A 26,310-nucleotide genomic window follows, 5' to 3' on the forward strand; every position below is an offset into this window, starting at 1 on the left:
ATACCTCCTTCAGCCACACAGCTGCACCCGTGATGGGGGGACTGTCACCAGCCCATCCCACCACTGACACATTCCTCCTAACCCCCAGCTCTTCAATAGCACATTTATGCCCGTTATGCTCTGCCCTGTTGATAAGAGATGTGCAAACAGACAAGGTGATCCCTTCCTCCATGCATCAGCCCTCAAAACATCCACATGATATCACTGGGAAAAATGGAGCTGAAAACATCAAAATGGGATTTTGAATTGCTCTGCTCAAGTGGCAGGGAATTTGCAATCAAGACCATGGCAAAACAGCCATGAGCACACAAAATGCTCACATGTATATTTATATTTGTCTGGGAAAAAACTGTTGGAAAATGTTGCCCTTCTGCTTATAACCTATCCTGAGGATGAATAATTCTGGCTTTTTCCAAGCAAGGGCTCCAAATCAGCACTAACTACAGGGCTCCAGGGCACTGAGCACCAAGGGGCAGGGTGACCTGCAGGACAGGGACCCACGTGCCGTCTCCAGGAGCAGACCCGCTGTCACCCCTGTACCGGAGCGCTGGCCCGGGGCTCCTGCTGCCGCACCAGCCGTACCAGATGCACCAGATGCACCAGCCGCACCAGCCCTACGAGCTGCAGCAGCCGCACTGCACGATCCGCAGCCTCTGACACGCAGGGCTTGTTTTCTTCAGGGATGTGCAACTGTCCCCTTCCCCCTCTCCATATCTAAGTAGTAGGGAAGATGTCAATCTCTGAAGTGATAAGGCTTTCTCACCAAATTCTTTTTCTGGTTATAAAAACAAGGGAAAGAATAACATTTATTCAAGCACATGGCTATTAAAGTATCTATTTTTCTGGACTCTGGCACTGCTTTCCCTAAAGAACCGAACATTTTCTTCATGAAATACCAGCGAGTCTCGGGCATGACTTTAGAGAGCACCAGAAATAGTGTGTGGCAGTAGAAAAGCAGTGTTGCTTTCTTCCACATATGGACACCAGTTCCAATGAGGGATTTACACACACAAATATTATCCCTTTTGATTCCAACACAGCTGGGATCTTGTTAGACCCTCCTCTACTTTTTCCTTCCATCTGTTGTATCATTGTCAGCTCATTTTGTTTTACTGTCTCTTTCTCCTTCAGCCCCCACAAGCAAGTTTTCCAGTCTGTGTGTCCACGCTGCTTCCCATCATGTCCTTCAGCCCCGGAATCAATCTGCAAAGCTGCTCTGTGACGCCTGGAAAGCCGCTCAGTCCCGGCTGGGATGCGATAGCCCAGGCGCCTCTTGCCCATTGACACACCCCATGGCCCAGCTGCCTTCGCTGGGGGGATGAAGGCTCACCCGAATCACCACGGTCTCCGTTGCTCTGCAGCCAGCCCGGCTTTGCACACAGAACTGTCCAGCCCCATCTACGCAGCTGCCATGCAGTGTTTTGCGCAAGGGCATTGTCACAACCAGCCACGATTTATTTTGTGTAGTCAGGGCAAGTTCATGAATATTAATTCTTTCAGTTCTGCTGTCATAAATAGCCCTAGTCAGCCAACACCCATAAAAACACAAATATTCCGGTGTTAACTCTTGGAAAACTCCAGCATGACAGTGGAACCGGCTCAGAGATCAGCAGCACGGGCCAAACCCCACTGGGGTCACTGGCTGCAAGCGGCTTCACCCACGGCAGATACACCGGCACCTTACATGCTTAAAGGCAAAAAAATACCTGCTCATTTTCGCAGCCTTCAGCATCTTCCCTTGCAGCTAAAATGTTTATTTCCCAGAGCAGAGCTTGCTGTATAGAGCAGCAATCCACCTCCGGGACCTGGGAGAGCGTCCCGGGTTCTGAAGCAGAATTAAAACTTAGACACAAAAGTAAGTCATAGAAGAAGCAACTGTTGGGCCCAGGTACCCCAAACGCTCTGCCCGACCCCAGTGCGGCTGGACGGGTCCCAGGGAGCCTCTCTGTAAAGCCAGTGGGACAAGGGGAAGGTGCCCCAGTGCACAATGTCACCAAAGCGGGGGGACGAGGCTCCGGCTGCAGCCGCCCCCCAACTGACACGCGCTGCTCCATGGGCTTGTTCCGCAGATCTGGACAGTCCGAGCTGAAATCCAAAAGCTGTCTGTAAGACAAAGGCAATGGAAGAAAATAAAGACTATTTCTTCTACTTCTCCCTTTTATCCTGAGCATAGTAATCAATTTTATGCACTGAAGAAATGCATATCTTCAATAGAATTTCCCTTCTCCATTTAAAGATCTCTAATATGCACCACCCACTTCTCAGCTCTTCTCAGCCACAGGTGAAATCACCTGGTTCCTATAACGTGTTACCAATGGTCTTGGGTGCCCCGTTTACAAGAAACCAACACAAATTAGGTACGAGGTACTGGCTGTGCTCCAGTGGACGTGAGAGCATCCGCATTCCTACACAGTTACAATGCTTCCTCCACAGACTGGATTTATATCCACATCCAAGCTAAATAAATCACGTACCACAGTCCCTAAAACAGCTCGCTTATCAGGCTTAGTGTGAATAATGAAATGTCATAATATTTGTCGAAGACACGTGGTTTATTTTGCTTTCAATAAATAAGGTCTAGCAGGGGGGTGGGGAGAGAAAGGAGGTAATGCTTCCTCTCGGTGTTATTTGGCATCTGCTGCTGGAGATGGAGTCCCCCAAAACCACTGCCTCAAACCACTGCCCCCTCCCCGCTGCTCACAGGTTCCCCTGCTCCCCCGTCCCTCTGCTCCGCTCAGCCGCACCTCCCGGCTGCAGCACACGGAGGATTTGGGAGCAAATCAGACATTGTTGTTTCAATTGCAAGACCATGAGAGGCTGCAAGGACACACTCCACAGACTGATGGATGCGATGGTAAACACAGCAGAAAATACCTGTAATGCTATCGTTTATCAGAGGCAAAAAACAGAGCACAACTGACACGATGTTCTAGCAATAACCACCAAGTTTTCATTTCCACTGTGCGACGCGTCTCCCCAGGCTGTAAATCAGACTGGGAAGCAGAACCGCACCGGAGCTCTGGGCTCAGCAAGGGATGCTCAGCTGGAAAACACAGGCAGCAGCAGCAACTGAAACCACAGAGGAACAAACCTGCTGGGGCTGGGGCTGCAGCAGCCGGTAACGGGTGAGGAGCAGGCGGTGCTGGACAAGCCACCCACGGCTTCTTGGGGCAACATTTGTCCCAGTGGCTGCAGGACAGGGCTCGAGATGTCCACAGGAGGCGCCTACACTGGAGAAAACCCAATGTATGTATTAAGTTGCTAAAGACCAGGAGGGAACAGCAAAGTGACTTGGACCAGAGCACAAACAGCAATCTGATCCCGGCAGTCTGGTCTTACGTGGAATAGAAAGTGCTTTTCATGCTTAACAAAGACTTTAATGGCTGAGAGATCACTTTGGCTTTACAGAACTGAGCCACAGATTTTATGTATATATTTCGTTGGAGCAGACAGTATTTTTCCAGTTCTACACTGCCACATGCGATGCTACAAATGAAACATCCACCGGGAGGAGAGGGAGGCAGGACACTGTTTTCACGGCACTATATTTGCCAGTCTCTCCAGCACTGTTTGTCAGCAGCTGTCAGCGTTCTAAGCTGGGATATTAGGTGCTCACAGGCTTGTCATCTTTTCTTCTCAAAGTAACCCCAGGGGCCCTTCCTGCAGGGACCCCCAGCCCTGCCAGCCAACCCTCTGGTGCCACAGGGACACCACTCAGCAACCTTAGTCACAAAATTGCTATTTTGGGGGAAAATTGTCGGCAGGTCCATCAGAGCCCAAGCCCACCCCAGTGTTCGCTCTCCAGGCAGGCGCTGCCAGGCAGAGCAGCACCACAATAGGTCAGAGCAGAACGGGGAAGAGCAGCTGAAACCTCTCACGTGCAAAGCTGCCAGGGCCAGAAATAGGCATCTACATTCTGTACGGGGTTATTAAGAGACTAAACCCCCTTCCAGGGCTTGAAAGGTTTTTAGTGGAAGGCATTAGGAGCCTTCTGGGTGTGCCACAGCCAAGCAATATCGATCAACAGTGCAAAAATACCTCTGCAAATCTCTGCCATGACATCACCCGAAGAGCAGCATCTTTTCTTATTTATGAGTGGCAGCAGGCGCTGCCGCCTCGCTCGGCTGCCTCACAAACCTCGCAGGGTTTCAGTCAAAGCCCAGCTCAGCCTGCTCCTTTCGAAGAAGCACTGGGCTTCGGAGCCCCCACCTTTAAACCACATGGCGTTTCTGCGGGGCTGGGGTGTTTAACGAAAGAGCACCGTAAAACCACGGCTCCCGGGTGAGAGAGGGAAAGCCATCACCCATTGCTGTGGGGAAACAAAGGGCTTTCCAGAGCAGAGCAGCCAGCCAGCACCCATCCCACGCACCCTGCTCGTGTCCCTGCGCCCTCATCTTCCCCAGTCTCCCTTGGACCTCAGAGAGGGGCAAACACTCGCTCTGCTCCCTCTCACATCTGTTCTGTGCTGTGAACAGTGCCAGCCTGCAGGGTGGGATTGGAGTCCTGAACCCCTTCTGGGGCACACACACCTTCCCTTTCTTCTTACCTTAAACCCCCTACTTGGGGTCATTTTCTTGCCGGCAAGAGAGTTTTAACTGGTTTCTCATCGCATCGGCTGTAGGTTGATGCAGATCTCCAGGATGCTGGCAGCGCCTCCCTCCTCACCTGGGTCCCGGTCCTGCAGCCTGGAGCAGTGCTTGCTGAAGGGAAAGCATTACTCACTGATGCATGGGCTTTGATTAAAGGAAAAACTAATAACATCAGGATAAATAACAGCCAAAGGCGAGTTCGGACCCTGGTTCTAATCAGCAGCACACCAACTAGTTAAATCTGATTATCAGAATGCCCAATTGGTTATGTCACCAGTGATAAATCAAGAAAAGGCTCTCACTTGATAAGGAAAAGCCAAGCGAGGCTATTTAAAAATGAAAATCTAAAGGAATTCAGAGTGTTGGTGTGAGAGAAAAGCACAGAGATTGAGAGGAGACATAAACACGAGCTGAAAGGGGCCGCTCCAGCGCTGTGCTCTCGTGCCTGCAGTGGAGGAGCAACAGCGCAGGAGGCACTCAGCGCGGGATGTTCCCTGAACAGGACTCACCCCCAGTGCTGCCAACCCCTCAGCACCGCGCCGGGTCACCGTGTCCCCAGGACAGGCCCCAGGGACCTGAACATTCCCACAGCAGCACGGACAGACCTGGCCAGGGCTGCGGGTGTGAGCATGGCTGCTCTGCTGAGCACCCTGACTGCTGCACTGAGCACCCTGAGCACTCTGCTGAGCACCCTGACTGCTGCGCTGAGCACTCTGCTGAGCACCTTGACTGCTCCAGCACCCAACGCACTTTGTTCCCCTCTAATCTGATACAGGGCAGTCATTTGTCCAACATTTTCAATGTAGCTTTGCCTACAGCCATAAGAATGCAATTAAGAGGGAATTAGGAAATAGCTAGCTGTTACAGGCTCAATTAGTTTCTGACAAGTTGCATGACAAGAAATGCAGCTGTAGATGTTTGCATGGTAGCCAGTGCACTGCTATCGTTAAACACAGCATTAGAAGCACAAACTCTGTGGTACCTGCATGTCTTTATGTGTTGTCATCTCCTCAGGTCTCCCACCAACCCGCTGTGTCCCCGCTGGAGGGCAGCCCTGTCCCCCTGCCCGTCGGGGACGGCTGCATCACCCCCCACCCAGACCAAGGGCTCTGCTGCACCCCCAGCATCTGGGCATCCAGAGATTCAGCACTGACGTCCAAAGCGAAAAGCAGCTCAAAACAACTCAGAGGCAAAAGGAAGAGTTGTTGGCTGTGGAGCACAGGATGAAGTGCAGCTTTACCCAGGCTGTTGCTCTCCCTCCCTGCCCTACACCAAAGGCTCCATTACTAATAAAGAGCAGGATTTCCAGCAGAGCAGCCCCGATTCTGCTCTGTGTGACCCTAAACCTGTCCCCTGCTCACATCTGCAGAAGCGGCAGCACCTACTCACCCTCCAGAGCACCCCCAGCCCCCTGGACCCCCAGGACAGTCTCCAGCTCCTGTCCCAGCACTCACAACAGGGACAGAATGCAGAAAGATGAGGTGGTTGTGTGTCCACAATGGCACGAATTTAATATTCATAGACTTTCTCTCTCTTCTAAAGGGCAAAACACTTTAAATCGAAGCAAACTAAGACGACTTGAATGATAAATGAACATTTTTTCTGTACTTCCTCAGTGAAATTTAATTTTGATTGATATTAAACATGACAGAGCTTCTACTCGAACTTTTATTTACCAGCCACCTATTTCAGCTGCCTCTGAAATGGCAATGCTGTTAAATCCCTGGCTTTGGCTTGTGCTGTGCTCATTAACACTTGAGGAGTGAAGAGCGAGGACGAGTGTGAGCACGAGGGCCCCCGTGCTGCTCATGGGCACAGGACACGGGTCCCAGCGCAGCCAGGCTGCCCAAGAACCGACACTAACCAGGCAGGACCAGGTTCCTCTCCCAGGCCAACAGCAGAACCGGCAGAAGGGCCAGGTGCCGTTTGTGGTAACGGAGCTCTGCATGGCAGTGCCCGTGGGAGAGCGCAGGAACGGAGACAGGGAAGTTGGAATGGATGGAGGAGCCTCGTCCCATTCTCTTGGAAACACACAATTCCCGCAAGCGTTCGCAAGTTGACCAGCAGAAGAGTGCATTAAACAGCTTTCTTGCCTGGGGCTTTGGCTCCTCCTGTGCATTTCCATCCAGCTTGTTTACTTTAAATCATTTCTGTATGTGAAACTCAAGGTGCTTTGTAGTGCAAACCTCATGTGGCACAAAGTCCTTGCCCAAGGTTCATGCTGGTGCTTGTTTAAGCCAGCAAAGGAAGACAAGGAGAGGCTCAGGTGTTTGCAGATCCATTAACCAGGTTCGCAGACTTGTGCCCAACACAAGAGGAACTCAGGTCCAGCACTACCAACCCTGCACACGTGTCCTTGTGCCACCAGGGACCCAGCTGTGCACCTGGAGCATCGCAGGGGAACACGCAGGAGAAACCACAGACCGATCACACGGCACCAGCACTCACAGGATCCTGTTTGCAGGGAGAAGCAGCATTGTGGAATGGATCATCAAAACTGCGCTTTAACCTGCAGAAGATTATCAGAAGAGTTGAAAGATGCTCGTGGGAAGAGACATGAAAGGCAGTTTTGTTTTGCTTTTTGAAAACAGATGAAAGGAGCGCTCTGCTCCAAACACCGAAGGCAGAGCTTGTGCTCCCATCTGGCAGCACCTTCCACTCGCTTGAAATACACATTCATTTGCTTTCCTTGTTACACACGCTAAACTGAGCTGAAGGATTAAAAGCCCCTGAGGTCAGGATTTATGCACAGAGTAATTCCTCCTGCTTTAACCTGAGACTTAATTTACCAGCATCACTTTGTACCTGGCTCTGCTCTCCCACACCATACCCCATGCTCTCAGAGGACTCGATACCAAAAGCTCTCAATTTCTTCTTCTTTATTATTCCTTCACTGCAATTCTGGTCTATTTATTTCCATAGGAGCTTTGATTTCTGCAAGCTTTATTTCTGCTTTATTCTTCTCTGCTCGAGAGAAATGTATTTCACTTGCTAGGATCAAGCTGCAGGTTATTTATCTGACCTCCAGCAGGCTTCTAGGCTCGTAACAGCCATCCTTCCAGCCCGCAGCCAGCCCAGGCTCTGATCTGCTATTTGCTGAAAGCAATGCTGCCCTGCAGACACATGCAAGGCTGGCTGGGGGGGCAAGGGTAACTACTCGTTTCTGCACAAACTTGTCACAAGGTTTCCTGACAAATGATTTGAATTTCAGCGCAGCTGGGCTCTGTTTCAGAGGAGGTCTCTCCAGAGAATGAGAAGTGATGCAAGTAGCACCAAGGACCAAATTAGAGGTTACAGAATCCCAGAGTGTCAGGGGTTGGAAGGGACCTGGAAAGCTCATCCAGTGCAATCCCCTCCCGAGCAGGAACACCCAGATGAGGTTACACAGGAAGGTGTCCAGGCGGGTTGGAATGTCTGCAGAGAAGGAGACTCCTGTGAAGAAGTTTCTTCTCATATATAACCTCCTATGTTCCAGTTTGCACCCAAGAAGCTGCAGACTTGCATACTAAGACTCCTATTCCCTTTAGAATGGAGTTCTCTGCGAGAACTTGCCCCTTTTTTGCTTTGCAGGAGCTTTTTTTGAGAATTCAGGGTGACTCTGTCATCTCTTACACCTCCCGCACTGTTGCAATTTAGTTCTGCTTGCAGAACCTATTTGGTAGCTCTGGTCTGTCCATTCCTATTTGGGAACAGACCCTCGGGGCAGCATGTGCTGCCATTGCTCCCTGTTCCTCAAGCGGCTCCATTCCGCACCTGCTGGAGGGTGATGAGTCCCCACAGTGGGGACCCAAACCCACAACTCCTGCCTGAAGAGCCCAGCACCTCATCCGTTCGGGCAGTCTGGAGCGACACCGCCAGGTTGCCTGAGCACGGCCAGGCTGGGGCACGGCCTCCCCAGCCACGGCCAGCAAATTCTTTTGATGCCCATCATCTGTATCCATCCCCAAGGAAGCATTAATATTCGCTAAAACTAAAGCTGCTATTGTTTTATTACCTACACTTAGCAATTAAATTCCTGGTTGTCATTGGTGACTAACAAATACTACTGTAGGGCCACTGTAAACATTGCACAGCAGCAGCTTTTCCTTGGTGTCCCATTCACAGTCTTAACATACTCAAAGATATTTATTTATAGTGTCTACAGTGCAACACTATATTCCTCCTCTCTCTGGTCGCTACTAGAGACACACACTAACCGCACGTTAACCACATGTTCCTCCTCCCACGCCTGGGCCACCAGAGCCACATGCCACAGACAGCCAGGACAGCCAAGCCCAGGCTAAAGCCAGTGAGTGACTCAGGCTGTCAGAAATCCCACCCGAGCGGCGGGGCAGGGCCGGGGTGTGCTCACCCCATGGCCACGCTGCTGCCCTGTCCCCCATGGCCACGCTGCTGCCCTGTCCCCCATGGCCACGCCGGTTGTCCCGGGAGGATGGGACAGCCGAGCCCCCCGCACGGCCAGGCAGGTCACCAGTCCCCCTTCCCGCTGTCACACCATCCACACAGGACGGGTGGAGGAAACAGCCGAGCTGCAGGGAGCAAATACCTCGTGTTGCTCCCTCCATCACGCCGGGAGCAGCTGTGCCTCCTAAATCCAGCGCTGGTCCCCAGCCAAGAGCATTGCTGCCCGCTCCGCCGTGGTACGCATGCAGAACGCCTCTGCTCGCACCAGCAACCCGTGCTGTCAGCCCAGGGCAGGGGGAAAACAGCTTATTTTGCACAAACACCCTCCACCATCTATCTTGAGCCACACAGCCGCCGCAGCGGTGGTGCTGCAAAGCTTTGCCAAGCAGGAACTGGGCCGTGACGGAGCAGGGCTGGCCCTAAAGCTGCTGCCCAAAGCTTTGGAGCGTGGAGGATTTCTGACTCCGCCGAGCCTGCGGGAAGGCAAAGGCCCAGGGCCACACGGGCCCACGCTGCCAGCGAGAGATCCAGGATGCGGAATTCCCGCTGCTGAGGGATTTTCCAGCATCCTTTCCGCTGGAGGAATGCAGCCAGGTATGGGGTTGCTGATCAACACTGCTCTCCAGACGCAACCTGCCCAGATTTAAACCCACAACCCCACACTTGCAAACCTTTACGGAATTTATTCCTTCTCCATTACTTTTGCAGAACACCATGGGTTTGCACACATACCTGCCAGCCCTTTCTCTCCCCACAGAAGGGGTCGGGAGGTCTCTGACAAGCTGTGGCCATCTCAGCTTTAGCCGTGCATGTGTCCCACCACAGAGCGTCCCCAACATCAGCTGCCACTAGAGCAGAAATCCCAAGAAAAAACAGTCTGCAAACCACAGCTAAAATACTGAAAACACTGCAGAAGGAGTTAGAGGATTCTGAAAGCCTTTGAGCTGTGGTAACGCTCAGCCAGGCACTCACCAGCACAAATTCTCTGGAAAAATGGATATGCCTGAGAGACCCACGACACCTCAGCCGAATGGGAGAACACGGTCCCATTTTGCACTGTGTTGTACCAGCTCAAAGGGCAGGAACAAGACCATGGCAGCACGGAAAGCTGCAGGTGCCGAGCCCTGCGGATGTGATGAGGCCAGTGCTGCACAGGCACTGCTATTTCACCCGTGGAACAGAAGGTGAAGAAACGGGGTTCAAGAGGACAGATGTGCATCTTGTCAATACTTAACATTAATGGGGGTTTTGCCTCCAACGGTGGAGCGCAGACACATGGGGCTGACTGGGGCAAGTCACAGCTGCCTGCCGTGTCACCTGCACAGCCCTCGTCACCAAGGGCATCCCCAGCACCGCCTGGACAGACCTCAGAGCAGCTGGGAGGCAGCGAAGGGACGCCTGGGGGGAGAACAGGGGTCTGTCATCCCAGCGCTGCTTCAAAGACATCGTCTGTAATCAACTGATCGAACAGGAGCTGTGGGTGGGTGGTCTCATTCGCCTTTTTTTTTTTTTTTGACAAAACCATTAGTTTTAAATAAATCTTCAGTTCACGAAAAACAAGAGGGCACTGGAGAGATTGATGAGGATTATCAAAACAGAGCACCAGTTAAATAGATCTTCATTAATATGCTAAATGTCACTGTACCTAGTGTCCATGGAGGAGATGTTCCAGCCGCCACAGGTCGTGGGTTGGTCTCTGGGTTCCCTTGACTTTCTCTGTGTGAAAAAGCTAGAAGGGAAGGAATCCCGGCTGATACCATGAGGGGCCTCCTGGGCTCGCAGAGGGACCCCGAGGCTCACCAACCATCCCAAGACAACATGGCCTCTCTGGGCAATATTTTAATAATAATAATTCCTGTGTCCCCTGAGCTCCTTCATTTACAGATCCATAAACAACCATTTATCTTATAAACAACTATTTCTCTCAGGCTTTTGAGGACTTCTTCCCCAGTTTGGGCATTGTTTCTCCCACTCCGCCTCTCCATGCAAGGAGAAAATCCCAGCGGGGGCTGCACACCCACCCCCTGCGCCACCCTCACCTCAGCTCCAGGGCCACCAGCTGCCCACATGTGCCCCCCCAGAGGTGACACGGCGGGGGCTGTCCCCAGCAAAGCCCCTTTAATGGACAGTCGAGGGCGGGCCCGGGAGCCAGGACATTAATTTTAGCCTGGAGCGGTGCCAGGGGCGCAGGGCAGCTGGTGCTCGCAGCCTGCCCGCCACCCGTCCCGTCCCCTGCAGCCATGGCCGAGGAGCAGAGCGAGCTGGACGAGAGGATCATCATCAAGGACCAGCACGTCAAAGAGATCGACCTGGTGAACAGAGACCCGAAGCGCATCAACGAGGATGTTGTCAAGGTAGGGTTGTCTCCACACGGTGTTACGGAAGCATTGCTGACGCTTAATGCAATAGGTTGTGGGTATTGTGGTGCTGGGCTGGAGCTCAGGCAGGGCTGCGAGTCCCTGCTCCGTGTGCCACAGGAGGTGCCGTTACCGGGGGCTGCAGGGGTCCTGCCACGAGCCCCAGCCCCGCTGGGTGACCGTGTGCCGTGCACGGCTCCGGTTAGCGCGGCATTTCCCATTCCTTGAGTGCGCTCCCCAGCTTCACCGGCTGTAGCCTGAAAGCTTATGGAGACGCCCTCCTTTGCACAAGTGGGGAGCCAAAAATAAAACAGGGTCAGCCCATATCGCTGATTTAAAGGGAACCTTGGAAAAAGACCTGACAATCTGAGCACCAGAGCATTAGATATGCATTGTCCTATTTGGAAGCAGATCGTGTCTCAGCCATGGCAGCAGGAGGGTGCAGCAAGGCTCCTCCATTTATTTGTGACCAAAAGGAGTTTCTGGCCTGGCTGAACAGGGAAGCATTTTCCCACATGCTGATCAGCAGAGCTGGGCTGCTCTGAGCTTTGGTAGCACTATGGAAAAGATAATTTTGGCTCAAAGGAGAACAGGAGGAGATGGAAGGGGTTTGTTAAAACTGCACTGACAGATCAAAGAGGATGACATGCCAGAAGGAACAAAGCCTGCTCACAAAGGCTTTGGAACAGGACGTGGCCTCAGTCATGTTGCTGAGATTCAAGCTTGCGTTTGTGCATTAAGACACTATTACTGCTAAAGCCATGGGCACGGTCATATTGAAATCTCCCTGGATGAGCTGTGACAGTGACACCATAGATGGGCACCCTGTGCGCGGCGAGACGTGCCCGTGACAGCTGCCAGGCACGGCGGATCTGCAGTGTGTTCCCGGCAGCACGTCCCACATCTGCACCGCCCAGCACGCCCCCACAGCCCTGTCACCGGGGGTGACACCAGCATCTTCCAGGCCACCCCCAACCCTCGTGGCAGCACCATTGCACAGAACCACAGAACAGCTGGGGTTGGAGGGACCTTCCCAGCTCCCCCAGTGCCCCCCCTGCCATGACAGGGACATCTTCACCAGCTCAGGTTGCTCAGAGCCCCGTCCAGCCTGGCCTGGGATGTCTCCAGGGATGGTTCATCCACCACCTCTCTGGCCAACCTGGGCCAGGCTCTCACCACCCTCAGGACAACAATTTTTTCCTCATATCGAGCCTGAATCTCCCTCCTTAAGTTTAAAACCATCAGCCCTTGTCCTTTCACAACAGACCCTGCTGATACCAACAGCTTGCTCATATCTCATTCTAAGCTCCACACTCCATTTTTCAGATGTAAGTTGTGGTTTTCTTCACCTCAAGCCTGTCAAGCTTTTCCTCGTTTTGCATAGTCACCAACTAATAGTTGTAACTGTGCTGCTGAAGTTATTGTCGCGGGGTGGAATTCAGACGAACTGAGCTTGCTGACTGTTAGCAGCCCCACCTCTGCCTGTTCCCCCTTGGGGATCCCCAAAAGAGGATTTCCAAGCTCATCCCCTCCCATGGCCACACTGCTGCTCCACCAGCTTTGGAAGCTTTCAGAGCCCTTGCTCAACGTACCTCCTGTTCCTCCTGCCTTAAAAATAGCAGGGCCGATAAGGCTGGGGGAAGGCAGAGAGCATCCCGCGCCCACGCTGCTCGCTGTGACCCTGCAGCAGTGTCCTGGAGGACAAGGCAGAGCCTCCCCCTCCCCAGAGAGCAGCAATACACTCCAGAACACCCCAGGCTCCGAACCGCTGATGCTCAAAGCGTGCAGAGGGGAGCAGGGCGGTTTGCAGGCTGGGGGGTTCCCATTGCCATAGACAAGCCCATCCTGAGCAGCACGGTGCAACAGCCAGGATTTGAAACTGCATGGGTTACAGCAGTAGCACCAGCCACAGAGGCTTTGCAGAGCTCAAAACAGCCTCTTCCCCAGCAAAGCAACAGAGCGGTACCTGCATTTGGTGGTCCCCAAAACCATGGGGCTGTACCCAGGCTCAGCTCTGGATTCTGCCTCTCCTGCTCCTCCAGACCCACTTCTGGGGCATCACCAGCAGAAACAGCAGCCAGGCAGAGACCCTTCTCTTATAGCCTGCCACGCCCTTCATTAATTGATCCTGATTGGCACCTCAGGCCCCCAGGCAGGTGTGCAGGGACCTGCTGATGGGTCCAGCTCACCCAGCCGGCGTTCCAGACCCGCCAGCCCTGCTGTCAGGGTTCCTGCCCAACCTCCTGCCCGCCCCAGGAAACTGAAGATCGTGCAGAAAGTTTTTGTGATCAAAGTGCTTCCAGAACCAGAGTGGATGTTGCAATTTAACCTAAGTGTACAAACAAACACATTAGCTTCCCCAGGAAAGGCCATGCCATTTTTCAAGACAAATAGCTTGGCTCATGCATCCCCTAAAATTGAGTTACGCCACTACAAGATCTCTACATGTAGTTCAGAGGCTTTTAAGAGCATTAGTCATTCAGAGACGCTCGCGATGCCTGCACACAATGGCACCATCCCGGGAAGGGCACTGCCAAGCCGATGGCTCTCCCTTTTCAGACAGAGCACAGGCAGAACTAAGCAGCTCGCCTCCACAGATATACATAAATAAGCCGTAAATCAAGAGGGCTGCTGGATTTTTATTAGCACAAACCACCTTCTTGCCGAGCAAGCAGCCCATGTCCCTGAAAGCTAAAAACGGGCAGGAACGGGCTCTGGGCTCCTCTGGAGTAAGCGCTCCCACGCACAGCTCCCATCCGAGGGCTCGTGCCTCCCACACCTGTGCCCACAGCTCAGGGATCGGAATGGGGAATGTCCCCAGCCCGTGGGTGAAGCCTGTGTGTGCCATGCTGAGTCAGGCAGCGCCGGGAGCCCCGCGCTGCGTCCCGCTCAGAGCTCTGCAGGGCAGGGGTCCCCTTGCCCGGGGGGTGCAGGGGATCCGTGTCCCCCCAGCACAGCCCAGGCTCTCCCCAGCCCCCCCGTTCAGGCTTGGATCCTCACCCCTGCACTGGAGGCCCCCAAACCTCCTTTACCTCCGTCTTCTCTCCCCACAGGTGGATTTTGAGGATGTGATAGCTGAGCCTGTGGGAACATACAGCTTTGACGGCGTCTGGAAAACCAGCTACACCACCTTCACCGTCAGCAAGTACTGGTGCTACCGGCTGCTCTCTGCCGTGCTGGGCATCCCCCTGGCCGTGGTCTGGGGCTTCCTCTTTGCCCTCATCTCCTTCTGCCACATCTGGGCGGTGGTACCCTGCATCAAGAGCTACCTGATCGAGATCCAGTGCGTCAGCCGAATCTACTCCCTCTGCATCCACACCTTCTGCGACCCGCTCTTTGAGGCGCTCTCCAAGATCTGCAGCAACATCCGAGTTGCTCTGCGGAAGGAGGTCTAGGTCCCCACGCACACCCCAACCACCCTCTGCACAGGTTCCCCGGTCCTGCAGCGTGTCCTCTCCTTGGCACATGGACCTCTGTGTCCTGCCCTCAGTACGCAGACCCCCCGTGCCCAGGGACCTGTGCAGCGCAGGTTGTCAGAGCTGCTTCTCGCTCCAGCTCAAAGCCAGAAGCTTTAGGAGAAGAGAAGCCCATTGAGGCTCAGCAAGCAGCCCAGGGAGACCACCGGCATCATGCCATGTTCCTGCAAGAGGGACTGCAGCATCCCTGGACCGCAGCATCCCTAGACCACAGCATCCCTAGACCGCAGCATCTCCTGGACCATGGCCCTGGGCCACGACCTGCAGCTGCAGATTGAGAAGCAAGGGTGCAGAGATGCTGCTGGACAACAGACCAAACCCTGCCTGCTTCTCCATCCCTCCAGTCTAGAACGACACTATGAGAAATACTTGCATATGAATTATTATAATTTGTTGCAAATAATTGCTATTGTGGAAGCTTCTGTATTAAATCTTGCTGCACAAGAGTTTTATGGATAGAATAGTGAAAGCTAATTTTTTTCATGTGTGTTTGCATTTCAGCAGAGCTTTGAAATCCGGATCAATTAGTGAATGAAATGTGGTGTCTGCCTCCTGGGAGTACGTGCTGGGCCTGGGCCACCAGCAGCTGCAAAACCACTTGTGGCAACGTGACACTCGCTGTTTAATTACAGGGCATCGTTAAGCTCTGTGATGGGGCTGCAGAGTGGGCAGTGCCCAGCAGCGTTGAGAACAAATGGCTTTGGGTGACTTTGCTTGGGAAAGGACAAGCTCGGCTTTAGGTGAAGCTTTGGCTTGTTTCTCAGGGGGAATGTTCCCCAGGTGCTCGCTGCTCTGGCTCCGCAGATGTGCAGGGGCAGAGGAAGGAGCATCCTCCAGTACCCTGCCCGCTCCTGGGGCAACACTGGGATGAGGGCAGAAAGCCCAACTGGGAGCAATTTCCTCTGCTGTATTGCCAATTAATTCACTTAGCCCATCCTCACGAAGCCATACTTTAACTCTGCAGCACTGAAACACTTTCTTGGCTCTGGCCTTAAGTGCTTTGCTGAATCAGGGCCCAGGAGGTCTTGCTGTTCAGAGGTTATTCTCAATTGTATTCATGTGCTTTTTCCCTTTGGCTTCCAACAAAGACTCGGAGCCAGAGCTTCTTGCAGCGCCATGCCAAGGACAAGAAAGAGCCAGATTTTCTGTTGGTGTTCTTCCAGCGGCTTGGGATTGCGGATGTTCATTATCCCATGGCAACGTAGCACCCGTGCTCCAGCGACACCGGGCCTCGGGATGGATGGAGTGATAGAAAAAAGATATTTAGATATTTGTAGTGGAAAAAAAAAGTCTTCAAAAACATTTTATCATGAGCATTTTTTAAAGCTTTTTGTGGGAATAAAAATAATTACAACCAATTCTGGAATATATGTTTTGTCCTAGTGGTTCAGAGCATGAGCCCAAAACCTGCAGAACTCTGGGCTCCCCACTGGAGCGCTCTGTGGTCTCCCTGCACGTGGAGCACACACCGCCCGTGTGTCAGCACCCCTCTTTTGCTTTTGGTCATTATGCGAAGCTTTTTGGCAGCACATTCAATATCCTCCCACAGCGACAAACCCGGAGCTGCAGCCCGGGGATGGTGTGGGAGCTCGGCTGGTGGCTGGGGGGTCACTCGGCCGCGGTGTCCCCACGCATGGGGCTCAGCCCCGTCTGCGTGACCCCGTAAGCACAGCCCGCAATGGCACCCAGGGCTGGCGAGGCAACACCTGCCTCTCCCAAAGTGTCCTCCTTGCTCTGCCCATCGGTCCCAGTAAAATCCATCGCCACATCGTGTTCCCGTCCTCACAGATGGAGGATGCACCAGGCCCCCGGGTCCACCATAAAACAGGAACCCCCACTCCTTGTTTGGCACAGAAGCTAATTACTCTCAAGGAGAAAGAAGGTGAACGTGGGAGGAAAACACTATCTGCTTACCTAAGGGTTTAAACCAGGCTGGTAAAACATGCTGAGACTGAATCTGCTGGGTTGCGTTCAGCAAATGTGCTGAGAGCTCACTTGAAGCCACCAGAAAAAAAAAATCAAAGGAATGCCAGAACATGAAAGGTGAAAATGTACCTGTTGATAACAGCGAAAAAATAAAGTACATGTGTAAATGCATTTTTCATATTCATTCCCAACACGTTACCCTCTGGCTGCACGCTGGCCGTGCTCCTGTGCGTCCCTGCCGGCGGCGGGAGCGAAGGCGGAAGCATCGCCTGGTGTCCCCATGGCTCTGCTGCCGAGTTCCTGGGCACGCTCACAGTGCCACCAGAGCTGCCCTCGCCGGGGCTGCGCCACGCTGCCTGCGTGCTGCCTGCGTGCTGCCTGTGTGCTGCCTGTGTGCTGCCTGCGTGCTGCCTGCGTGCTGCCTGTGTGCTGCCCGCACGCTGCCCACATGCTGCCTGTGTGCTGCCTGTGTGCTGCCTGTGTGCTGCCTGCGTGCTGCCTGTGTGCTGCCTGCGTGCTGCCTATGCGCTGCCCACATGCTGCCTGTGTGCTGCCTGCGTGCTGCCTGTGCGCTGCCCACATGCTGCCTGTGTGCTGCCTGTGTGCTGCCTGTGTGCTGCCTGTGTGCTGCCCGCATGCTGCCCGCGCGCTGCGGAACACGCCCGCACACGTCCCCGGTGCTTGGTGTGGCACTGCGCAAACAGAAACACCATTACACTGAGTAGAGTTGGGTCTTGTGTTTCAAGCGTCGTTTCCCATCGTTTTCCTTCATTTTTTTAACGTAGTGCTCCTTCTGCGCTTCCCCTCCCGCTTTCCATCCAGACGCAGTCAGAAAACTTTACTTACAGGTATTTTGTAACAATAAAAACTCCATGCCATCAGCATGACCTTGTGCGTCACAGAGCAAGAAAATTGCATTGGTGTAGAAGACTAAATGTGATCTGCATCAAACCCAAAGCAAAAGCTTGCCCTTGGGGGGCTCGATGGGCGTTTTCCCATTGAACCCCGTGGCGCCCGGCTGTAATCCCACATGCTGCCCTCGGAGAAGCGTTTGCGCACACTCAGCCAACGTGTTATTGCACAGATCCCCGTCCCCTCCCCTGGCTATGCCCACCCGTGTGCACTGAGCTGGGGGGCAGGGACACCCGGGTGTTAGTGTTGTCCCCAGCGTTGTCCTGGCAGTGCCATGGGTGGGCCTGGGCAGGAAGCGGGGCTGGCAGCGAGCAGGGACATGGGGACAGGGCTGTCCCTGCCCCACAGTGCTTCCAGCCGGGCAAGGACACGGTGCTGAGCGCGGTGCCTGCAGCTCTGCCCCAGCCACCCTGCATCCCGCGGGATTCCTGCTGCCGGCAGAGCTGGGGACAGGTGCGTGACACCAGGGTGGCACCTGCCACCCTGTGCGGCAGCCCCGCGCATCCCACGGGGACACGGTGCAGTGTGGGATCGTTCAGGGCAAAACCTGCCACTCCCAGTGTCTAAAAGCCACCAATGTCAGTGGTTTTGGGGACCAGAAGCGGGTTCCTGGTGTCCAGTCCCAGGCGGCACTGAAACCTGGAGCACAGAAGTCCTCCCTCACTCCTGCCTCAGTTAAATAATGATGGCTGTACATGCTTACACGCGCACAGACATATATACACCCATTTATACAGAAACCCCTTGCTTGTCCGAGTCCCAGCTTGTCCCGGGGCGGCGCTGGAGGCAGCGCGGCGGCGGAGCGCGGTCCCGGCCGGCGATGCCCTCACGTGGTGCCCGGCTGCGTGAAGCTGCGCTGGCTGGTGCTCCTGCAGCTGAGCACGAAGGAGGAGGAGTTGCTCTTCTTGCCGACGCTCAGCTCGCACGCCGGCCGCGACTTCAGGTAGTGTGTGGAGCAGCAGAGGAAGCGCCGCATCAGGTCGTGGAAGAGGTGGCCGGTGTAGAGCATGTAGATCCAGGGGTTGCAGCAGCTGTTGAGGCTGGCCAGCAGCATGGCGATGATGAACGGGGAGGCTGCGGGCAGAGAGCACGGTCAGAACCCGCTGGGGAGCCGGGCAGCGGGCACACGCTGCGGGGGCTCTGCCAGCGCCGGCCGGGCTGTCCCTGCCCGCAGAGCGCTACGGGACGGCAGCAAAGAATAAAAACAGGGGAAGCAAGTCTGGCTTTAAACAACTTGGGTTTAAGGTTTTTTTCCCCCTAGCAGAGCTGTGTTTGCCCTGCTCAGCTCCTGCAATGCTGCCTGCTCAGCACCACCCTACTAATGCCTCGGGAAGGGGCAGAGCTGCCCCCAGCATAAACTGTAGGATTTGCCTCTATCACACCCGCAGTGGGGAGGGGGGGACGTGGCCTCTTGGCGTTGCCATGGCAAAGAGCAGGACTGGGAATAGAAAGAGCCAAGTGGCTCATTTTTCCCCACCAGTGGCCAATTTGGGCCAGACCAATGGCTTTTCCCACCCCAGTAATGAAGCCGGGAGCCTGGCAATGGCTGTAAGGGGGACATTGGGGACAGGAGGCAATGGTGGCAGCGGGGTGACAGGACACCAAGTCTCCGGCTGCTGCTCTCCAGTCCCTGAGCACAAAGTATCTGACTTTCTGGTGAGAAAAGGGACGGTAGGACTCATACCCCCCGGCAGCAGGACCAGGACAGAGCCTTTATCCTGCTCCCTGTTTTCAGCACATCTCGTGTCCCTGTGCCCCCGGGGACATGCCAGCGGGGAGGACGCTTACTCGAGCCCGGCTGCTTGTGGACCCTTTCCACCTCTGTCAAAACTCACTCACAGTTTTTAAACCAGAAAAGAAGTGTGAATAATGAATACTAGTTTCCAAATCCACCTTTAACCAACTCATGCATAATTCCTGCTCTACTGATGTCTGGTCCAACTGCTTTTAATTTCAAGCATATGCTACAAGAAATCTGTGGGGAACGGTGCATAAATCCTGGGCGCAAGAACTGAAATACATCACAGCATTTCTATCCACTTTAAAAAACCCAGCCATGGCTGACTCAGCTCCTCTCCCTGAGGCAGATACATTGGATTCCATGGAGCTTGCTGCAGGGTAGGTCTATGGTGGACCTCTGCCCTGCTCACCGGGGCTGCTGGAGACCCCCGAGGGCTGCGTGGACGCTTCCCAGGCAGTGACACCCCCGCACGGGGCCGGGGCTGAGCGGTGACACCCCCGCACGGGGCCGGGGCTGAGCGGTGACACCCCCGCACGGGGCCGGGGCTGCGCTGCCCGCAGAGATGGGCAGAGGCAGGAGGATGCGGGACCGGGAAATGAAATGAGAATTGCTCACTGATTGCCACAGATAGATAGACGTTATCACTCACAGCCCACGCTCCATGGCATCAGCTCCCAAGATTGAGGAACCAATGTAACCGTTATGGTGCTTCACAGCCTCACTATTATCTTCACAGAAGCCTTAACCCAACTTAGACTCAAAGCTCAAAATGCCACATGTAACACAAATTATCTGTAAGGTGCATGGAGCAGAAACCTCATTCTAACTAATGTTTTGTGAAGGATCCTCAGTGCTTAAGCCAACACGTGCACCATAATCTGTAGCTCCAACCTGCACTTACAGAGTTTTATGAAGCGAGGAAGACCCACACAGAGAGGTGCTGAAGTGGATCGGTAACAGCAGGGTGAGATGTGTCTGATTAGTGCTGTCCTAGCTGGGAAAGGAGCGCTGCTTCAGTCTGCTTCCTTCGCAGCCTTATGTTTCACCCCAACACACCAAACCACAGCACTTAGTGCCCTGCGAAGGTGGAAGCGCAGCCCGCGGCACCCCGGGCAGCAGCGCTGCCGCAGGGGTACCCAGGGCAGAACAAGCACCGTGTGTCCCTCTGCTGACACCAAGCTCCGCGCCCCACTGTGCTGCGGGATGCAACGCAGGGCAGAACGCTGCAAGTGCCTGCTCAGCATCCCCTGGGATCCAGGGAGGTATAAACACACCTTCCCTTGCCAGAAACACTCTTTGTGACATCCTACATGCACAAAACTAAACGTATTCCTAAGTGAGTGACCCTCCATCACACTGCTGTTGTGACCTGCTCGTCCCCTCCTGGGGTGCAGCCCATGGGCACCCCAGCAGTACCGGCGCCCTGCACAGCAAGCACCCAGCCGCCGGCTGCCCCGTCTCTGCCCTCACACCCATACAGACTGCACAGCCTGCAAGATAGGAAACAGCCAGGCTCCCCGTGTGCTGCAGGGCAGAGCTGCGCCAGGCACCCGCAAACTGCCCAGCCAGGCAGCCGCAGCCCCGCTGCAAGGGAAAAGGGCCACAGGACAGCGGAACGCTGCAGGAACAGCGCGGTTATCTGCAGAGGGTCAGACCAGCCACCCCCTCGTGCCCCTGGGCAGCCAGCGAGGAGGAGGATGGACCTGGGAGGAAGGGCTGGGGTCTCATGGCACTTGCTGTCCGCAACCACCCAGGCTTTTCCTCGCTGTGCCATGCAGCAAACGCCCTGGCACAACTCCCACCCTCTACTGCAGACACAGGCCCCCAAGCAGCAGAAACGTGAAGGGAAAGGGAGCTTGCTGCAACTCAGCACGGCTGGAGCTTTCCTTGGTACAGAACAGCAAAGCACAGCAGAAAAGGCAAGGCAAGACAGGGCCAGTGCGCAGGGTGAGCGAGGGGAAGGTTCGCAAGGCAGCGGGCAGGGCAGAGCTGCGCACCCGCACTGTGCACCCGCACTGTGCACCCGCATCCCCCCCGCAGCGCAGGGACCAGCACAGCGGCAGAGGTTTGTTTGCCAAGCAGTCAGGTGGAAGCCCTCGAGATCGTCGGTTTGAAATGGAGCAGACGCAGCTTCATCCCAGAGTGTATCTAACAGCTAGAAGCTTCAACCAGCCTGAATCAGGTGCAAAACCAAGAGACAGCTGCCTGGAGCACCAAGAGAGGTTTAAAAAGCTGTGCTTCACTTCTGCAGCTGAAATAAAAGGAGCAGACAGAAGCAAAGTAAGGAAGGCTGGAGCCAGACAGGCTAGCAGCTTTGGTTGATGGGATAACGGCTGTGCACAGGCTGCAGGAGACCCCAGGTTTTGCACAGAGCGCTGCAGAGCTGGAATGGGGTTGCAGAAGGGGAAGGAGCAGGGTGCAGGCAAGCCCTGCGCTGCACAGCCCTGGCTGCGGCAGGGCTGCGGGGGGGTCACAGCTCCGCAGCCCCTGACAGCCCCAGACTCCGCATTTCTGCTGAGCTGCGTCGGTCTGGCCAAGCAGGAGCTGTCCTGGATGCATTTTCTTGCCCTTTCTCCCGCCTCACAAACTTGTGCGGAGTTTTTTCTTTTAAGCTTTCCCGTCCAGTTCTCCCTGCGGGTGCAGAGGGACCATGGGCCACCTCCAGCCAGGCACCGCACAGACTTGCACAGCTACAAGCGTATGAGACCAAGGAGGGTAATATATTTCACTCTGTCTGCAACCTTAGTGATGACAAGAGCAGCCAGCACCAAGTATAAAAAATGGCAAATCAGTGACACCACGTCCTTTAGGAAAAGCCTTTGCTCATAAATCAGCAGCTTTCTGCAGGAACCCTGCTCCCGTCAGAGATAAAATAACAGTAGCACAGTCCCGGAGCAGATGGAAATGGGAGGAGAGGGGAAAAGACAGCAAGAGAGCGGAAAGCAAAGAAGTCAGTGAGGACAAAATGACATGGTGAAAGACAACAAGTCGGGCACTAACACTGTGCAGTTTTCCCCTGCAGATGGCATGGGGCTGAGCCCCCACACAGCCCTTGGCGCCCCTCAACACCCGGGGCGGGCGATCGAACAATCCAGCACAGCCCTGGGAAGGCTGAGCTACAGCACCTGGGGACAGGAAAACCTCCGGAGCCACCACCCCCACAGCCAGACCCCAGACTGAACCTGCGGGGCTCGGCTCGCCCTTGCCTGCAGCGGGGAGCTCCGGTGCAGCCGCTGCTGCCTGTCGGGTGGCTCTTCTAAGTTCAGGATGTTTTCCTGTCCCCCCCAGCCCCCTGAGACCCGGCTCGCAGCAGTTTCTGGCTGTCATTTGCAGCCCCGAGGTCGCGGTCGCTGTCCCTGCGCTAAGCAGTCCATGCAAACGCAGGGCTATGGGGAGAGGACGTACCTTCCTGCGGAGCATTCGTGTCCCACACAGACCACATCTGCACAAAGAAAAAGGGCGTCCAGCACACTATGAAAGCTAACACTATGATGAAGGTCATTTTCACTGTCCGGATCTTGGCTTTGGAGATGAGCCGGGTGCTGCTGACCCTGGCAAACGCCGTCCCGCTGCAGGAGCTGGAGCCCAGACCCATGTTGGGCCCGTGAGCCATCTTAAGCTTCACGTTCTGCCAGATTTTGAAGCTGATTAAGCCGTAGCAGATGCTCAGCATCAATACAGGAATGATGTAGACCATGAGGGTTATCCAAGTGACATAGGCTTTAGGTCCCCAGGGCTGGATGAAATCTGCCCAACAGTCATAAACTCCATTCCCCACATCCCTCAGAGAAAATATGTGGATCTGAGGGATGCTGACCAGCAGGCACAGCAGCCAGGTGAGGAGGACAGAGACCCGGTCCGCTCTCCTGTGCAGAGACCTCAGCGGCTGACAGATGGCCAAGCACCGGTCCAGGGACATCAGCAAGAGCATGTAGGTGGAAGCAAACATCCCCACTACCTGCAAGTACTTGATCAACCGGCAAAGAAAATCTGGCCCATAAAACCTGAAGGTGATGTCCCAGATGAGCTGGGGCAGCACCTGGAAGATGGCCACAACCAGGTCAGCGATGCTCAAGTGCTTCATGAAGAAGTACATGCGGGAGTGCTTCTGCCGGGTGGTGTGGATAGCCAGCAGCACACAGAGGTTGCCGGTCAGGGCGAGGAACAGGATGAGGCAGAGCACCGTCACCTCCACCTTGGCCATGTCCTCGTTCCTCTTCAGGGGGTCGGTGGTGCTGTTCCTCCCGGAGCTCTGGTTCTCCAGGTGCAGGCTGCCGTTCCCCAGAGAGCTGTTGATGGTCCATAGGCTGCTTCCCGCAAAGTACAACTTCTGCATGGCCAGCTCCGTCCCACATAGAGCCCGGTAGCAGGGAGGGTGGGTGGCAGATCCTCTCCGAACGCGTCCCCGTTTGAGCCAGCCGTGTCCCCGCTCGGCTCCGCTCCGCTCCCCGGGCTGTGCGGCTCCGGCTCTGCCGTTCCCCGCCGTTCCCCGCCGAGCAGTCCCGCTGGTCCCGGCCCCGGGGCTGGAGACTCTCCGGCGGCTCCACCCTGTCCCCTCCCAGGGCACCCGACGTCTCCGCAGGCTCCTGCCCCCAGACAAAACCAAAGCGCAGGAGGAGCATTAGGGGAAAGGGCTGGCAGAGGGAGGCGGTGTCCCCATCCCATCCCTCCGGAGGGGCTGGACCCCAAACCCCGCTCCGCTCCCCGTGCCCCCCCAGCTCCCCTCCTGCCCGGGCACCCCACCACCCATCGCACCGCGGGCAGGTCCCCGCAGCCGCACCGGCTCCCGCTCCCACCTGCGGCCCCTCCCGGGGCAGCCCCGGGGGCAGCGCTTGGGGGGCCGGGGCCGGACGGGGAGGGGTCCGGAGAGGGGTCCGGAGAGGGGTCCCGGGGAGGGGTCCCGGGGAGGGGACCCGGGGAGGGGACCCGGGGAGGGGACCCGGGGCCGGACCTGCCCGCGGAGCCGCCGCGCTCGGAGCGGCCGCCGCGAGAGGGAGCGGCGGAGCGGAGCTGCCCGCGGGGTGGGCGGGGGCTGCCGGGGGTCCCGCGGGGATGGGCGGGGGCTGCGAGCCCCGGGGGCGCCCAGCGTCCCCGTCAGCCCAGCCCCGGTCACCGCGGCCCCCGCTCGTCCCGTCCCGTCACGTCCCGCCGGGCAGAGCCGGGGAGCGGCCCCCCGCCGGGCTCACCTCGGCTCGGACGCGGCGCGGAGCCTCCGGGGGCTGCGAGGACAGGAACGCCCGGGCAGGTGCGGTGCGACTAGGCGAGATGAGACCGAGCCGGTGTCCCGGTTTGGAACCACGGCGACAGCCTGGGAAGCAGCCCCGGCTGCCTGCTGCGACAGGCTAAACGCTCTTCTTGCCTGAGAGCCGCTGAAGAGAATGTCAGACACCAGTGCAAACAGCTTTGGGGGCTCAGTGCTCTGCGCCCGGAGGGACAGGGCTCTGCTCCCCCTGGGGGTTTCGGGTGCCCCAGAGGAGCTGGATTCCAGCTGCCGGTAACACTCAGCAAAGCTCTCACCGTATCTGCCAGCACAGCCTCATCTATAGGAAGCTCGCATTTCTGTTACCTGCAGCTAAAACAACCAGCAAGAACTTTTCTTGTTCTTTCAGGAGGATTATTTTAGAGTATTGTTAAACCATTTCTATAAAAGGAGGAGAGGTGGCTACATTTGGCATTGTTTGCCATCAGTGCCGATAGCTCAGCAGCACGTTTCACTGTTTTTCCAAGACTCAGACCCCTACGAGGGAAGCCAGGACCCAAGAGTGTGGGGGTCGTTCAGAAGAGCAGCAACCTGCCTCAGCTCCCCTCCCCAAACCCAGCGCTGGCAGCCACATGGTCGCTCCCAGGCCTTGTACCCAAGACGTGGCTTTGGCAGGACCCGCCTGGCCCGGCTGCTGCAGCCCCGAGCTCCGGAACAGCCAGGCTGGTGCTCGCTCCCTGTGCCACTGTCCCCAAAAGCCACAGCTCCAGCTCTACTGAGCCCAGCCTTAGGCCTTGAGTAAACATCTCTGCAGTTATTTTTAAAGATTTTTGGGAACCTTTAGCTCTATGCAAGATGTAGAAATGTTAAATACTTTGGCAAGTTCTTCCCTCCAGGGTTCACGTTCTTCCTCCTTCAGGCAATAAAACGGCTGTGGGAATCGCTGAGGATAACAACTCACCATGTGCAATGCTGTTTTTTTCATTGTTCTGCCTTTTTCGGGAGAGTTCTGTAGGAGGAACTGACCGTGGGTGAAATCCCGGCTCCAGTGGGGTCAAGGGGAGGTTTGCCCTTGGGTTCTGCACGGATCCTTCAGCATCGTGCAGGGTACCAAGGGATGATAAATGTGTTTTGGGACCAGCTGGGATTGAAGTGCTGGTGAGACACTCGGTTCAGGTGAGAGAGCAGCCACTGTTTGCTCCTCTTTGCCGTCAGATGAGGTGTCACTCACACCTACATGGATACTTACTCCTTCGCAGACTAGAACTGAACCACTTCTAATGCAGAAAAGAACCTGATGCCAATCGCGTTGCTTAGACGTGCTGCAGCTGAATGCCTCAAAGAGTGGTGTGTAATTGTAGGACACATTCTATTTCAACAGTGAATCATAAACGCTGAGCTGTGAACGAGCTCTCCCAGGACTCATGCGCTTTGTCTCCATGCCAATGCCAAGCTGTTCCCAGGGCTGCGCTTCCTAATGCTCTGTCTGCTCTGATTCACAAGCGCAGGGGCTTAGTGAGCTGCTGGCTGCCAAGGTGAACCATCATACGCCTTGAGGACTGAACGCTGGATTTAAGAGGCTAAGTCATGGCAGGTTTTCATTAGTTTTGCTTCAAGTATCTCATCTGCAGCCTGGGCTTCTTGCTCCCGTTGCACCTGCAGGTCCCCCCGCCTCGCTGGGGTGCAGCCCGGCTGGAGCGATGCG

General features: G+C 55.4%; 2 protein-coding genes across 2 annotated transcripts; one reads left to right on the plus strand and one right to left on the minus strand.

Annotated features, from left to right (window-relative positions):
• Window positions 1-1,856: 1,856 nt before the first annotated feature.
• On the minus strand, window positions 1,857-24,355 carry OXTR (oxytocin receptor). The gene is made up of 7 exons (XM_065075835.1): window positions 24,202-24,355; window positions 22,811-23,991; window positions 10,639-18,738; window positions 9,726-9,841; window positions 4,547-7,098; window positions 3,092-3,230; window positions 1,857-2,103 (listed from the first exon to the last, which is right to left on the minus strand). The coding sequence occupies exons 2-3, from the start codon at window positions 23,739-23,741 to the stop codon at window positions 18,491-18,493; spliced, it is 1,179 nt and encodes a 392-aa protein (XP_064931907.1). The 5' UTR covers window positions 23,742-23,991; window positions 24,202-24,355; the 3' UTR covers window positions 1,857-2,103; window positions 3,092-3,230; window positions 4,547-7,098; window positions 9,726-9,841; window positions 10,639-18,490.
• On the plus strand, window positions 11,214-16,184 carry CAV3 (caveolin 3). The gene is made up of 2 exons (XM_005509012.3): window positions 11,214-11,347; window positions 14,404-16,184. Exons 1-2 carry the CDS (start codon window positions 11,234-11,236, stop codon window positions 14,743-14,745), a joined length of 456 nt encoding a protein of 151 aa, XP_005509069.2. The 5' UTR covers window positions 11,214-11,233; the 3' UTR covers window positions 14,746-16,184.
• Window positions 24,356-26,310: the final 1,955 nt, after the last annotated feature.

The sequence above is a fragment of the Columba livia genome, chromosome 10 (genome assembly GCF_036013475.1).
Source record: "Columba livia isolate bColLiv1 breed racing homer chromosome 10, bColLiv1.pat.W.v2, whole genome shotgun sequence".
Taxonomy (NCBI): Eukaryota; Metazoa; Chordata; class Aves; order Columbiformes; family Columbidae; genus Columba; species Columba livia.

Bases quoted from the DNA above. Each gene is read 5' to 3' on its own strand.
- CAV3 (XM_005509012.3), top strand. From the start codon at position 11,234: ATGGCCGAGGAGCAGAGCGAGCTGGACGAGAGGATCATCATCAAGGAC. The intron at 11,348-14,403 runs GTAGGGTTGTCT...CTCTCCCCACAG, and splicing joins TCAACGAGGATGTTGTCAAG to GTGGATTTTGAGGATGTGAT.
- OXTR (XM_065075835.1), bottom strand. From the start codon at position 23,741: ATGCAGAAGTTGTACTTTGCGGGAAGCAGCCTATGGACCATCAACAGC. The intron at 18,739-22,810 runs GTACGTCCTCTC...CTCTGCCCGCAG, and splicing joins CACGAATGCTCCGCAGGAAG to CCTCCCCGTTCATCATCGCC.